Here is a 14358-nt window from a genome sequence, read left to right as displayed (position 1 = left end):
ATTCTCCCCAGAACCCCGTCGTGTTTAGGTCGGTATAGGCTTCTGCTGAACTTTATCTTGAGCGCAACTGCTCCCGAATCGCATTCACACCATAGGTCACAGATGCTTGAATATGCGTCTGAATAGACGAAATAGTTTCTCAATTTCAAGACATGACTGCGCGCTTTAATTTAGACGGCACTCTGTGAGAGATGCGGCGGCGGCGGAGCCCACTCCGGCGCCAAACCCAAAGCGCAAACGCATCTACTGGTAACCCGATGGACCCTGGTCAGAGGAAGTCATCTTGGCGACCCACTTCGAGAACCGTCGCTGGCAAGAATGCGAAACCCATCCAATGGGAATACTTGAGCCAGTTCCGATGGCGGTGGCGCTTCCGGGGCGCTACTAACAAGTGGAGCCTGGACAACAGCCGGAAATGGTCCGTCAGCTAGCTCTTGAGGGCATCGCTTTCGTCAAGAAGCATGACCTAGTCACAGTCCCCGAGGTAGCCGAGACCTGGCGCATGTTCATGATCTCGGCAGAGCGGCAAAAGGAGTCACCGTTCTTTCTCGGTGACCCGTCCTTCTGGGTTTCGTATCCGACCCCCACCATGGACCACGAACTGAAGATGATGGTGATGCGCGGCAACAATCCCCACTTCTCTCGTGCCACGGCCTTCCACGAGCTCATTCCCGGGCATCGGCTCCAGCTCTTCATGGGCAAGCGCCACCACCCTTACCAAGAGCTCTTCTCCACGCCATTCTTCGTCGAAGGCTGGGCCATGTACTGGGAGTACGTCTTTTGGAACAGGGGCGATTTCTTTGTGAGTGCGGAGGACAAGGTCGGCACTCTGTTCTGGCGCATGCACCGCTGCGCGAGGATCATCTTCTCCCTCAAGTACCACTTGGGAGAAATGACGCCCCAGCAGTGTGTCGACATGCTGGTCGACTGGGTCGGCCACGAGAGGTCCAACGCCGAAGGTGAGGTCACTCGATCCTTCGGTGGCGACTATTCCCCGTTGTATCAGGCCGGGTATATGCTGGGTGCATTGCAGCTGCACGGCCTGCGGGAGGAGGTTTTGACAAAGGGTCTCATGGGCGAGAAGGAGCTTCATGACATGATTCTGAAGGCAAACACGATGCCCATTGAGCTACTCGGGGCACTGCTCCTTAACCAAAGTCTTACTCCGGAGCAAACCTCCAAGTGGAGATTCTACGAATAAGACCACCATAACTGCAATATCCTAACTATGCGGTGCTCGTCATTAGTCGAAAGAAACTAACCAGATAAAGCGTGTATCAAAATTGAACAGATAAAAAAAACCGACCCCTCTAGTCTGCAGCCATGCAAGCTCACATGTGCCGCTATAGCCGATGGAATACCTATCGTAGTATACATGTATTACCGGGTGAACAGCACTAGACCGCTCATGGGGGCCTAGAGCGACCACACCCCATCAATAGCCTACTGATGGCTATAAATGACTCTGTTTCAAATGATCTAAGCTTACCATTATCCAATCAACGACGAAATTCATATCGTATTTCCCCATAAGTAAGAAGACTGGTTTGGTTGATTACTCACCTGAGTCACCTCTTTACAGAAGGAATTCCGATTGCGACATTGATCTCACCTGACAAGGTATCTTGTAACGAAAAAGAACATTTTGGGGCGGATTTACCCGAAAGCTTGATCATTAGCATATTGCTCCACAGAGAGCCCCCTTTCCTGACGAGTGCGGCTATTCGGCCACATCTAACTGCTTTTAGTAAGGGTTTCTTTGTTACCCAGGCCAGATAGCCATGCTCTTTCCGGAAAATCCGATTTAGTAGTAGAATTTGGCATCTGAGGCTGACATTCGATACCCGGCTAATTCTTACGCCAAACTGCTGAGGTTATCAAAGAACAAAGATCGAAATCGATATCGGATTTACATATATCCCCCAATGTCCCCCAATGTTCATTGAACATTTTCCATCTAGGAGAGGAGGCAGGCTCGCTTCCGTCTCGCGAGGCCACCACAGTCTCCAATATGGTCGAACCAAGCAAAAGCCAGATGGCGCACTTCGAGGCCATCCCTTGGGTCGCCGAAGAGCTCTCAGAGCCAGACCTTATCATCCGAGAGCCCGCCAGCCGCGTCTTCGATCCCGACCTCCGCGCATTCGAGTTTTGGAGCTCCACATTGCATAGCTCTACAACAATACCCTTCTTCGTTGGCGCCTACCACCTACCGCCCGAGTCAGATATGCAAGCCCTGAATGCGGAAGATGCAGACGATCGAATAATCGGCCCGCAAATTGTCACAAGAGCCCGGTTCTTTCTGAGTCTGGGCCGTGGAGTCAGCACCATAAATAAGAATCTATGCCATGGTGGAGTGGTTGCAGCCATCTTCGACGAGTGTGCCGGGGCCATCTGCTGGGCGAATAAGGCGCATGGGTTCTTGGAATTTCTCCCCCAAGTGACGCAGAGTCTCAATATAAGCTACTTGAAACCAGTTCCGACCATGTCGACAATAGCTGTTACGGCCTTACTGGAAACGAAAGACGGTATTAAGCTGGTTGTTGACTTAATGCTGCAGGATAAGACGGGCACTGTGCTTGCAAAAGCAGAGGCTGTATTCAGATCGATTAAGAAGCGGAAAAAAGGGGGAAATGAGAAGCTGTAGTTAGTGGATGATGGTGGAACAGGGTAGGGCAATCTGGTCAAGTGCTACTAATAGACGGCGGGAATCACTTAAGCTTATACTAATCGGGGGATATAAGAGCCAGCGGCTCAGCAGACAGATATAACAACAAACTTAGGCCTGGATTTCCCTGCCTATCTTTCCCTGATCAGAGGAGAGCCTTTCTATATTTACCTTTCATTGTAATAACACAAGAATCTCAGGAGCGTTTACTCTTTCGATCAGCCTTTGGCCATACTTTGATTAGGGCGACTATTTGTCCTGACCAGAGTGTTCCACTGAGCTCACCAGGGGAAGCATATTGTGTTGGATTAGTAGGTGTTTGTGTTTCTACCTATACCATTGTACTGCATAGGTCCCCGTTTATCCTACACCCTTTCAATAGTAACTTTACAGGAGAATTTCTGTCACACCGATCTCATGTGCTGGCCCGGATGGTTACTTCCGTACGAGAACCGATGTTTCACCCAAAACATTTGTAGGCCTGGTTGATCTCTCGACTAAGGCTCCGCTCGGCCCGCGTACTTTTAGAGGGACATAGCACAATCTCATGACTGGTATCTTTGGTTGACGTAGGACCAGTCTGATCACGTCCCCCAGAACCAGCCTAACAGCCCTCCATGAGCATATGCTTCAGGTAGACCAAGCAATTCGCTAACTGGTATAGTGTTCTGGCTACCAAACTTGTTTGTTGGGCTCGCAACACGGAACTCGAGCAGGAAGCACTAACACGCATGTCTCGGCAAATACAACTGCAAAGAAAAAGAAACCACAAGAAAATGGAAAGAAAGGGGAGATACAAGCTAAAAAAAAACCAAAAGAAAACCACACCTGTGGAGGATCAAAATCCTGGAATGAGGATTGACCGGCGAAATTCCGTCTAGGGGTGGCGCAGTTACATGTACGAGCTTTACCTATTGGAGTTGATAGAAGTGCACTCGGTCCCATAGGAAATCATCCCGATAGGGCATGAACCAACGAGGGAAAGGCGATGATCCGGCATGCCGGCTCCTGTTGAGACACAACAAAAAAAGCCACAGCATCACAGAGCCGTTGGGTTGGGCGCCATAGGATTGTTTCGCTCGACGCCAGGACTGCCTCCAAGATGAGGTGGCGTCCAACTGCCGTCTCAGGCCCGCTTAGCGCCATCGGTTGGCGTCGTCCAACCCGGAGTCAAGGTCTCGAGATTCGAAAAGGATCGTTAGATGGATGATTTAAATATTCGATTCCTCCTTTTGTTTCGTCTTTCAAATCTGAGCCTCAAGCATCCCAGTCGACTTTCATTGCCGGATCAACACACTCTTTTACCAGTATCACTCTCTTCAACTACAAACATATAATTTTTCGAGACCTTCAACTTGCTTGTCGATAATCAGAAACACAAACCTGCTTAAAAAGATCAAGGAACTATCAAAATGTCCTACAGACTCATCGCTTCTGTCGCTGTCCTTGCGACCGCTGTTATGGCCAAGACGGACCTCGCCGGCTGTGTATCCTCCGACTCAGTCGTCACCCCTACCCAGGGCGGCACTCCCTATGCGACCGTCGTCTGGTACGTCCCCGGCACCGGGGAGATCTGCGCCGCCCTCGACTGCGGCGGCGGCCGCGCCCCTCCCAAGACCGATGTCCCCGGCTGCATCGGGTACAAGGGCACCGAAGCGTACTCGCCTTCGTTCCTCCCGCTGGCGACCAGCGACGCCTACCTCGCCCAGCCCACGCGGCCGTCCGTCATCACGTCGGCTCCGGAGAGCGCCATCCCCACTGTCCTCGACACTGCTGCCCCGAGCGAGACCAAGCCGGGCGAGATCAAGCCGAGCGAGATCAAGCCGAGCGAGATCAAGCCGAGCGAGACTGATCTGGTTGAGAGCGAGTGTAGCACCGAGATCGAGACTTCGGCTGCGCCAGCTGTCACCCATGTCGTCTCTCCTCCTACTGGGGTGAATGCGACGGCCACTTTCCTGATGACTACCCCCAAGTCGGCTGCTGGCCGCCAGACTTCAATCATGAGCAACGGTTCCGCTCCCACCTCAGCCATAACAAGACCCAGTGCTTCGGCTCCTATCGGGGCGTCGCGCGAGCTATTCGGTCTAGTTGCCAGCATGGCTATCGCGGCGGTTTTGTTGTAAAGATTCTTAATTCGGACTTTAAGTGGAAGGGGGGGAAGGAGCTTGTGGTCTATCATTAGACAGTCTAATAACAGTGCATTAATCCATTTCGATCTGCTAAAATGTTGCCCCCCGCTTAAACGGTTCCGCCCTGGTAAATATTTGGAACTCTCTCCAACAGATTCTCGATTTCTTGGTCGGCATTGCTTGACTCCCACCCGCCGTCGAGGCCGTTGCTTCGTCCCGCCTGCACTCGGAATCCGTAGACGTTGGTCCACGACCACCCCTCGATCTTGTCTGTCCGGGGCTTGATCTCAAACGTCACCCAGCATAGAGCGCTTTGGTCGGAGACGACGTCGACGCGGCCGCCGCGGAGCCGGATGTCTGTGCCGAGGCCGCTCTGGTTCAGTGCCTTGAGCTGGTACAGCACACCCGCGGTGGCGGCTTCGTGGTTCGGGAGGGTGCTGATGCTGCCGAGGGCGAAGCTCGTGAAGTTGGTAAGGTAGAAGGAGGCTAACGTATCAGCGACGCCCTCTAACGGCGCGGACGCGTTCCCGCCCTGTTCCGTGGCGAGGCCGTAGGCCGTTATTGCGGCTTGCGCGGCTTCCTTGATATTCACCATTGGATATTTGCATGAGAAGACATGGACAACTTCGAATCTTTGAGGCTTCTTCTGGGCATAACCGGGCTTCATGTATGTGGAGGAATAATATCACGGACGGGGACCCCTCAGTTGTAATTTCCTTTCTTCCAAAACCTTGTATTGTGTTGATGTCAGGCGCCACGGCGGGACGCCGGGGTGGGCCGGACGCGGATAAACTATGAACCGAGGGACACGTAAAATGAGAATTCTGCAGGAATCCCAGGGGGGGGGCAAGGGTAGATAGGAACAATCGTCACAATTGAACCCTAACTACACCGATCGTTGACTCCTTTACTCAATACTACTGGAGCGGGGACAGGGATTATGTTTGTTCATTGGATACAGAATGGAATAAGAGGCTGATCAGGGTCAGAAAGTATAAGAACCTTCTGATCAGCCGTATTAGATAGAGAATGGGCATGCTTCTTCCTCCAATTCATCCTTCTTTCTTGAAATCATTAACCAAGAGCCTTACCTCTCACTCGACTCGGCCGACACGTGATAACTCAGGCGATAGGGAGCTTTCTGCCCTGTCGGATTAAGCCTCAAGGGTTCTGATTAGTATTGAAAGCCTGATCAGACCCAAGACACTCAAGATGATCAGGCTGTGTACCTGAGTTGCTTTGAGTTGTAGGGTGTTGTTGTGTCTGTTCGCACATCATCATCACAACCAGAGTCCCCAATCACACCACTGCACGCTTTCACTATCACAGCCTCTGACATGATCGGGCGTGATACTCATACTGTGTTTCTTCAACTGTGTTAGATTACCGCTGTGCATTACATGTTAGCCTCAAAAGGAACCGGTACGACGTATCCAATGGCATTTCGTCATAAGAAAGATTGATGTCCCCGTGCTTGGACTTTGTGTGCTGAGTATTCAAATTCAGTGTCGGGAGTACAAAGTGACGTTCATGACTTGTGCTTGTCTCCATAACTAATGTCCCGGCGCCATGGACTAAACTATTGCGAGCTCTCATGTAAGGACCAAAAGTCTCTCGGTCTCTGAGTTTCCGGACGGGGCCCGTTGCGGGCCCAGCATAAGCTAGCTAATTGATAGACACTCTATTAGACACTCTATTTTGTTAAATGCAGATTGTTGAATGCGCAGACTACATACATCATGCTAATATCCCGCTCCGACCGGGCCGGTATTGAGTCTATCCGAGACTGCTGATGTGTCCATCGTCAAGATGCCGATGCGCTTGTATGGGTATACTCACAGTCCGAGATTGGCAAGTTTAATTCGAATTTCAGATAGATTCGCAAATATTGATGACATGACCAAGATGCGAGGTCTGTGAGAGACCACCTTGGGGAGTCTATTGTAACCCGACCTGCTTTTTGAAATCAGTCAACCACTCGGCAATGTCTGCCGGAGTCTGGTTCCATGGATCGCCACTGGAACGAAATTTGGTTAGCAGAGTAATCTAGTCAAATGCTCTTCCCCAATGGTTTCATCAAAGCAACTCCACTTACTCGTCGTAGAGTATCCAGCGAGCTTGGTACCTTATCTCGTCGTCCGTCGGCACGTGGTTGTTTGGATTGTTGGGCGACATCGTGCTCGCCACGAACCGCGAAAGCTCCCGTGCGAGGCGGGCGTATCGATTCGGGTCGTTGAGAAAGAACGGCATGCCCTTGCCCCTTGGTCGCTCGCTCCATTGCAACGAGAAACCAGACCCGACAAAGATCGTTTTGCTTGTCTCCAGTCGCGAATAGAAGTCTTGCGGAGCTGTCGATGGATTGTTGAAGAAGTGACCACCGGGGATCTCTGGAACGACTGGTTTTGAATATGTTGCTGGCGCCAGGATGCCCGCCATCTCAACCTCGCCGGTCGTCCTTTCGTTGCCGCCGCCCGGAGCCATCAGTCTTTCGGATTCACCAGTCAGCTGGCCCAGCGCTGCAAGTTCACTGTAAAACTCATCGAGTTCACCACCAGCTAATGCTGCCAGTGTGCTTTGGTCAGGACTGAAATCTGGATACGAGCTCACAAAAGAATGTGCTGCCCTTTGGCGCAGAGGAGCAATCCAGTCAGTCGACTCCCATATCAGTCGGACCAAAAAGCCTGCGAATCGTCTCGAGGGATTGTTAGATGAAGATTCGACGCGATACAGAGTAGAGCAGGCTTCCTGCTTGACATCGGTATCTGAAAGACGCAGGCCTAGACTCGTGTACTCTCCGACGTGTCGGCAAAGCCGAGACTCGAGCTCGCAATCCTCAAAAATGTCCGCCTTTCCTTTGATCTGGAGTTGACTCATCCGTAGCTTTGCCAAATGGTTCATTGGCCGCAAGCGAGCTTTCTCGGCTGCCCCGGTGAAGCTCATGAAGAGGTCTCGGAGCCAAGAAGATGCCGTATTCGCGAGATCGGGCGAGAGGAGTTGTGAGCCAAAGATGATGCTACAGCCCTCATACACGAGATCGTCGTCGGAAGGCAGAGCTTCGTTTTCTTCGAAGAAGTTGCGGACAAAATACTCCAGCTCCAACTTGAGCAGTTCGTAAGCGCTGGGAGATGTATCGGCTGGCCCAGTTCCCGCACAGAAGGGCACCGGAGCACACTGCTCCCATTGAACCACATCTATGACTGCACGTCAGCAAGTCGGGCTTTTCGAACCGCTTTAGATACCTACACGGCGGTACTGCGTTTTCCAGCTTCGCAAGCACAGACGGGTCGAACCCCCAATTCCCTTTCCAGTCCGACATCATGCTGCCGTCATTACGATAGTGGTCCGCGATATGATCCCCACGGCCGGACCACGACTCAAATGTGAGATTACAAAACCCACATCTTGAATGGATATCATCCGTCGTGACCTTCCACCCTTCAGCCCATTTTGTCATTTGCTTCGTCCTGTGTACGAGTTTCAGATGCTGCCTCAGGTGGTCTTTCCGGTAAAAGGTGCGCTCCTCGAGCGGTTTATCTGAGCAGGCTGCTTGGTGATGACTGTCAAGATGGTGCTGATCTGGGTCTACCTCTTCACAATAAACGCATATAATGCCTCTGTCAGGGTCGACCTCGGTCGGGCCATGTGGTGAACAGATCCACTCGTCGAGTGATAGGTGAAGGGTCTTTTCATGACGCTGCCAATCGTACTTCGTCTTGAAAGTTTCTGCGCAGAAAGTGCAGTGATACGGATTGCGAGTCTTCATCAAGCTTACCGTCTTAGACTGTTGAACGTTGGTGGCCGTTCGTCTTCTTCGTCGACTCGAGTCCTTTCTGATCCCATGCAGGGTGGTAAGCGACGTGTTGGAGCCATAGGAGTACGCAGAACCGTTGGACCTCGAGCCTCTGCTCGAGTGAGAGGTCGCGAGGCTGCTGCCTGACGAGATATTATCGGATGATCTGGCAGACGACCGCGATCGGTTTGAACGACCCGAACGTCTCGTTGATGCGGCGACGGCACGAGAGATATCCGTAACGGACGCGGGTTCATGCTCTGGGGGCGAATGTTCCCATCTTTGCAGGGGGTTCATCTGCTCAAAAGGCATGGGCGTGGGTCGCCGTGCGGGAATCTCAATAGGTCCGGAAGCGGACGCGGCACCCCTCGGGCGAAACCTTCTACGACGACGGGTGTTGGCGAACCAGTTTGTAAGCTGCTGTTTACTCAGGCCTGTCTGTTTCTCTAGCTTTCGTGCTTCCTCCGGTGTGGGGTAGGGATGATGCTCGTGGTTGTCGAACCATGCCTTTAGGATTCTGATAGCAGCAGAGGTAAAGCGGCTGCCGACTTTAAACGGTGTATCCGCGACAGAGGTATTCGTGCCGTTTGCAACCGGGGGATCCAGATTAATATTCTCGAGGTTGTCAGACAAAGGCGCGCCTCCCGAGACACTTGATGACGATGACTCAATGCAAGCACTTAAGTGCCGGGCTTCACCAGAGAAAGTGTTCTCGTCAACATGATCTGGGGGAAATAGGCAGAATTGACTGAAGTCAAAATCTGTATCGTTTGGAGGGTCTGGCGTCAATTGCGCTTCGATATAGTCGGCCATAGTTTAATCCCTCATCAGTTTTCCAGAGTCTGAACCTTGTTGACATCAATATCAAGGCTCCTCAAGAAGTTCGGCCGCTGGACGGGCTAACAGGACATGCGTTTTAGCAAGACGAAATTGCACGCCAGAGTGTTCAATGGGAGTGGGGCCATCGAGAGACATGTCAATTTAGGGCGGACGTCTGACATGGTATTCCCTCCGCCGTTGAACAATCCACCAATCAATTAGAAAGCGATTCAGAAGTCATCGACGCCAGTGCTGCATCGTTTCTATTGCTCCGAGCTCGGACCGTCAGTTTAATAGACTTTCCGACATTTAATACAACGAATTCTTAGTATAGCTAACCTACATGGGTGTCAGTGATCAACGAAGCTGCATGGCAATGCTGGAAATGTGATTGAAAGGTAAGATATCAAGTCAAGCTTGACATGCCCAACCCGGCGAATCAGAAAAAAACTCTAAGCAAGGGGTGCCTGATACTATAAGTACAAACACTGCAGATGTCACAGAAAATATCCGTTTGTTGAAACCAATATTTACACCCAAATTGAAAAACGAGCCCAGGGTTCCCATTTTATGAAGATGAGGTCGACAATTGTCCAGTAATTGTACTATGTAGAAGTCTGCATCTTTGACGGTAACTTCCCTATTGGCAATGATGCTATTCACCTCTAGCCGTAAAGGTACAGAGCAAATGCGAAGTCCGGAATCGCTCACCTATTAGTCTTTGTCTGGTTCCCAATAACCTCAAAGTCATGCCTCCAGACGTCCCAGTGATCGCTCTTGGCAGGATCTCCAAACGGAGATAGAGCAGCGATACGCATTCTGGAATTCATCAGTAAGCAGAAACAACAGGTCGATCAACTTAGAGACGTGACCTACGAGTATTTTCCAGGTTGAATCCTATGGCCGTCAGCGAAGCGTCCCAGCCACCACGCCTGATACGGAGAATAGTTGTAGTCATCACGGGACAACTCAGTCAGCGGGCCCCTGACAAGGTCGAACTCGTCATGGGAGTCCGGATCAAAGTACACCGTATCTCTTTCGTTATCCTTATCTGACGTCAGACCAGAAGAGAAAAGTGGTTAGTGTTGGTGTTCTCAGGAAATTTAAGCATACCCAGGTAGCCGCCATGCCGATGAAGCCGCCCTTGCCGGGAACGGGCGGGTACGTCCCCCAGCTTTTCTCCTCCCAACCAGACTCAAAAACATCCCACCGCAAGATTTGGGCGCCATAACGAAGCCGAATTTGGAGCCGTGGGAAGTCTTGCTCGTAGACTGAAAGATTAAATGTGAAGCTACCAGCCTGTTAGAAGCCCCCCCTCCTAGTAAGCCTGCCAGAAGCCACTCACTTGGACTTGTATATGATGGGCATCGCGTCTCGTCCTGAGTACATGCTAGGACTGCCTTCAACGAACATTTTCCTAAAGTTCTTGCGAACGTCAGACGCAACACCCATATAAGGCACGGCCAGCTCTTCCCCGTTAGACCCATGGATAAGGACCTTGCCGCTGTAGAGGGGCATCGCTGAGGCGTTGAGGCCTTTGGGAGGCGCAAAGGTAAACCTGCAGGCGATAATCAGTCCAGAAAATCACAGTAACTGGTGGAAGAGGACCAACTTCGCCGTTCTGGTCTCGCCGGGGCCAACCGTAAATTCACCCTCAGGGAAGGTCACGTTCGGAACCGGCACTACGTCCATCGGGGTAAACTCCATGTACTCAGGACCCATCTTGAGGGACACCGCCGCTGTGTTGTCCAAGACCTCGTAACCACCAGCAGCTTGGAGGCAAAATTTGTACGTGACGGACCCCGTGCAGTTGTTTGTAATGTTTACGTAGTGAGTAGGCACAAATCTGACTGTGTCGTTGAGCGCAAACTTGGCGAAAGACAGTTCCGACTTGTAGTTCAGGACCTTGGTAGCGTTCACCAGCCCATTTCCGAGCTGGAAGACGGGGGCCCAGGTGTCGTAGTCCGTCATATTGTTGCCGTCGTTCCAGCGGACGGAGTCGCAGCTCGAAAGGATGCGGGCGGAAAGCCTCTTGCCGAACTCGGAGCCGTGAGTCGCCCGGCCGCCGTATTTGCTGATGTATAGAGCAGCGATGCCAGCCACATAAGGCGTTGCCATCGATGTCCCAGACATGAGGCCATATTTTTTGCCTGGCAGGGTTGAGAAAATGTTGGATCCCGGCGCGGCAACGTCCGGCTTGATCTGGAGATCGTAAAGCCCGCCCATCGAGGTGAACTTTGAACTGACAACAGCGGGGTTCTTGAGGTTAACGAAAGACGTGTGTGACTCGTCATAGAACCTGGCTGTGACGTTGGCTCCCTCCTTCAAAGCGGCGAGGATCTGGACGCCCGCGCCTCGGTCCGTTATGCCCTCGACTCTAGAGGTGCTGTAATCCCCCTCCAGGGGGTATAAGTTGTCATCATTGAAGAGCAGCACATATTCCGCTCCGGCGGAATGGAGCGCGTATCTCTTTGTGGCACCGTTGCATCCCCCCCGAGGGGCCAGAACCAAAGCACCGGACAGGTTTCGCGAATCTGGCCCCAGGAAGCGGCAGCCGACTGTAACGTCATAGGGGTCGAACGAGAGTGCTGTGATGGGTAGACCCGAAGAGTTCATATTGATAGGGAAAGGGTGGACGAGACTCCCGTGGAAGAATCCAAACCTTGTAGTGTTGACGTCGCCGTTCTCGTACTCGAACGTCACGTCGAAGGGCATTCCGGGAACGGACTCAGGCTCAGACGAGGCCACCGAGAGCACGTTTCTCCCGGACTGGCCGTTGTCGGCAAGAAAAGCACCGCCGGCGCCGTCGTTGCCGGCGGAGATGGTGACGACAAGGCCTCTGTCCACGAGACGTGAAGCTATCTCCGCCCAAGCATTGTTGGAGAAGCCTCCCCGGCCTCCTACTGATGAGGTTATGATGTCGGCCTGGAGTATAGTTAGAAGACGGGCTCGTCTTACCCAGTTTCTTGAGTATTTGGACGTACACCATCATCGTAGGCCATCAGAAAGGCCTCAATCAGGGTTTCCTCATCTGTGCCGCCGCTCTGGAATAAAATTGTCAGCCCTGGTAGATTACTTGGAAAAGGCGACCTACATTGCCAGCACCAAACACCTTGTAGGAAAGGATGTTTGCTGAAGGGGCGACGCCTTGCCAGCTGCACATAGATCAGCCTCAAGAACTGGGATAAAAGACATTGAGTGGGCGAAGGAATAATTAAGGACATACCTGTCTGACTTTCCGGCGACGATGCCCGTCACATGCGTACCATGCCCAATTTCACTTTCTTCGTATGGGTCCTTGTCAGGTCTCTTTTCGTATCCCTCAACAGGCCACGCTGTAGTATAGATCAGATACTTTCCTTTGGTATTTCAATCTCAGCTCTTACCTGAGCCCCCTACAAGATCGTAGCCGCCGATGACTTTGAAGCCTTCACCGAATCCTCCGCCCAGCTGTGTGGCGTATTAGAGAAAACTGTCCCGTGCAAGGGAACAATGGCTTACAGCGGGATGATCATAATCCACGCCAGAGTCGACAACGGCAACCTTGACTCCCTGGCCCAGGACACCCTCCTCGTGGAGTTTGGCCACCCCTGTGATACCGTGGATGGTGTAATTCGCCGCGGATACATCCCCAGTGTACGTGCGACCCTTGTTGGCAACGGCCATCTGGACTGGTCTCGACGGCCACACATTGCGTGCACCATAGAGTAGCTGTAGTTCTTCCGCGGTTTTTCCCGTGGCCTCGATACTGACTCCTGTGAACACGTCGCTGTGGAATGTCTTGTACACCTTGGCTCCCGAAATACTAGGGAAACCAGAGCTGAGCTGGCTCAAATCCGAGCCCTGTGCCGTCTTCATTGTCAACGATTCACTCCAGCGTTTTTATCAATAGTGTACGTACCTTTTGAAGCTCTAAGATGAATCGTCTGGGTCCGGGCTGCTGTGTCTCCTGTGAACGTATTGACCTGTGCCCGAATCTAGCCAGGCTGACACTCGTCAAGAAGAATATTGGGATCGCGTTTCTCAGCAGCATAATCACCTATCACAGTCCAGTCCTTATCAGATGATGGATAAGGTATAAGGTAAGGAGATGGGTTGAAATCTTGGGAATTCGCCGTCTTCATATGGACCGCAAGAGGACTGGACCCTTGCCACAATGGATGACTCTGTACCAACATGCTCATGCGCTATGCCGGCCATGAGGGAGCCTGCATCTCCGGCACTGCTCACGGCCTAGAACATTACAAACAAAAAAGGCCCGCACATCCAGCAAGCGGCCCGTAGGCGGAATTTCAAGCGTTCGGATATTAGCAGCGTGGCCCTTGAGAATTGCATAATCGGAACCCAGTCAGGTTAGAGGGATGTCCAGGTCTGAGAACAAACAAACAATTCGCTTCCTATGTATCTATGCTTCAGTCTCGCTGCTCAGGACCCCAATTCACATGGCAAATGAGGACAATATGATGTCCCAGAACGCCTGGACCAGAGGTTGACAGCCGGGTCCGAGCAATGCCGTGACTTAGTACTTATGTCCTGCTCCCATGTTACATCGTAATCTCAAAGAAGTGGGAAGCCGTGAACTATCCACATGCAACACCGATGATCATGACACTGACAGAAAACATGCACCGATGAAAATTGTCGAAAGCATCAGTCTTCCCACAAGTTCTGAGATGCTCTGAAAAGGGCCGAGGTGCTGGAAATGGATGGAAGCCGCCCTGCAAACTGATATCAGGGAACCGGCAGACGGCAGTTAGCGGAATCCTGCGTTTACAAAACAAGCCCGAGAATCAGCCGGTGTGAGATCCTAGATCCTGTAAGAGTCATGCAGGATTGGATCACACCCGGTTGATCGAGCACTCTATATAGACACCTGTGACAAACACACTTGCACTTGTGCAACGCCCAATCGTTCGTCGATACCTCATCGAAGAACATGGTAGCGGATAGAGACA

The 14358-nt window shown here is 51.9% G+C and overlaps 6 protein-coding genes across 6 annotated transcripts; 3 read left to right on the top strand and 3 right to left on the bottom strand.

Annotated features, from left to right (window-relative positions):
• Positions 1 to 415: 415 nt before the first annotated feature.
• GLRG_07426 (X-Pro dipeptidyl-peptidase) lies at positions 416 to 1201 on the top strand (the record flags this gene model as incomplete). The annotated part of the gene is made up of 1 exon (XM_008098111.1): positions 416 to 1201. The coding sequence occupies one exon, from the start codon at positions 416 to 418 to the stop codon at positions 1199 to 1201; it is 786 nt and encodes a 261-aa protein (XP_008096302.1).
• An 810-nt stretch (positions 1202 to 2011) lies between these two features.
• Positions 2012 to 2644, top strand: GLRG_07425 (thioesterase superfamily protein; the record flags this gene model as incomplete). Its single annotated transcript, XM_008098110.1, has 1 exon — positions 2012 to 2644. One exon carries the CDS (start codon positions 2012 to 2014, stop codon positions 2642 to 2644), a length of 633 nt encoding a protein of 210 aa, XP_008096301.1.
• Positions 2645 to 4077: 1433 nt separating this feature from the next.
• On the top strand, positions 4078 to 4788 carry GLRG_07424 (uncharacterized protein; the record flags this gene model as incomplete). The annotated part of the gene is made up of 1 exon (XM_008098109.1): positions 4078 to 4788. The coding sequence occupies one exon, from the start codon at positions 4078 to 4080 to the stop codon at positions 4786 to 4788; it is 711 nt and encodes a 236-aa protein (XP_008096300.1).
• A 115-nt stretch (positions 4789 to 4903) lies between these two features.
• GLRG_07423 (uncharacterized protein) lies at positions 4904 to 5461 on the bottom strand (the record flags this gene model as incomplete). The annotated part of the gene is made up of 1 exon (XM_008098108.1): positions 4904 to 5461. The coding sequence occupies one exon, from the start codon at positions 5459 to 5461 to the stop codon at positions 4904 to 4906; it is 558 nt and encodes a 185-aa protein (XP_008096299.1).
• Positions 5462 to 6732: 1271 nt separating this feature from the next.
• Positions 6733 to 9397, bottom strand: GLRG_07422 (uncharacterized protein; the record flags this gene model as incomplete). Its single annotated transcript, XM_008098107.1, has 3 exons — positions 6733 to 6811; positions 6890 to 7985; positions 8038 to 9397. 3 exons carry the CDS (start codon positions 9395 to 9397, stop codon positions 6733 to 6735), a joined length of 2535 nt encoding a protein of 844 aa, XP_008096298.1.
• A 713-nt stretch (positions 9398 to 10110) lies between these two features.
• On the bottom strand, positions 10111 to 13261 carry GLRG_07421 (subtilase; the record flags this gene model as incomplete). The annotated part of the gene is made up of 10 exons (XM_008098106.1): positions 10111 to 10222; positions 10280 to 10449; positions 10517 to 10694; positions 10749 to 10961; positions 11016 to 12328; positions 12388 to 12447; positions 12498 to 12558; positions 12630 to 12738; positions 12790 to 12853; positions 12905 to 13261. The coding sequence occupies 10 exons, from the start codon at positions 13259 to 13261 to the stop codon at positions 10111 to 10113; spliced, it is 2637 nt and encodes an 878-aa protein (XP_008096297.1).
• Positions 13262 to 14358: the final 1097 nt, after the last annotated feature.

Source organism: Colletotrichum graminicola (genome assembly GCF_000149035.1).
Source record: "Colletotrichum graminicola M1.001 genomic scaffold supercont1.31, whole genome shotgun sequence".
Lineage (NCBI taxonomy): Eukaryota > Fungi > Ascomycota > Sordariomycetes > Glomerellales > Glomerellaceae > Colletotrichum > Colletotrichum graminicola.
This window is presented reverse-complemented; position numbering and strand designations above follow the sequence as displayed.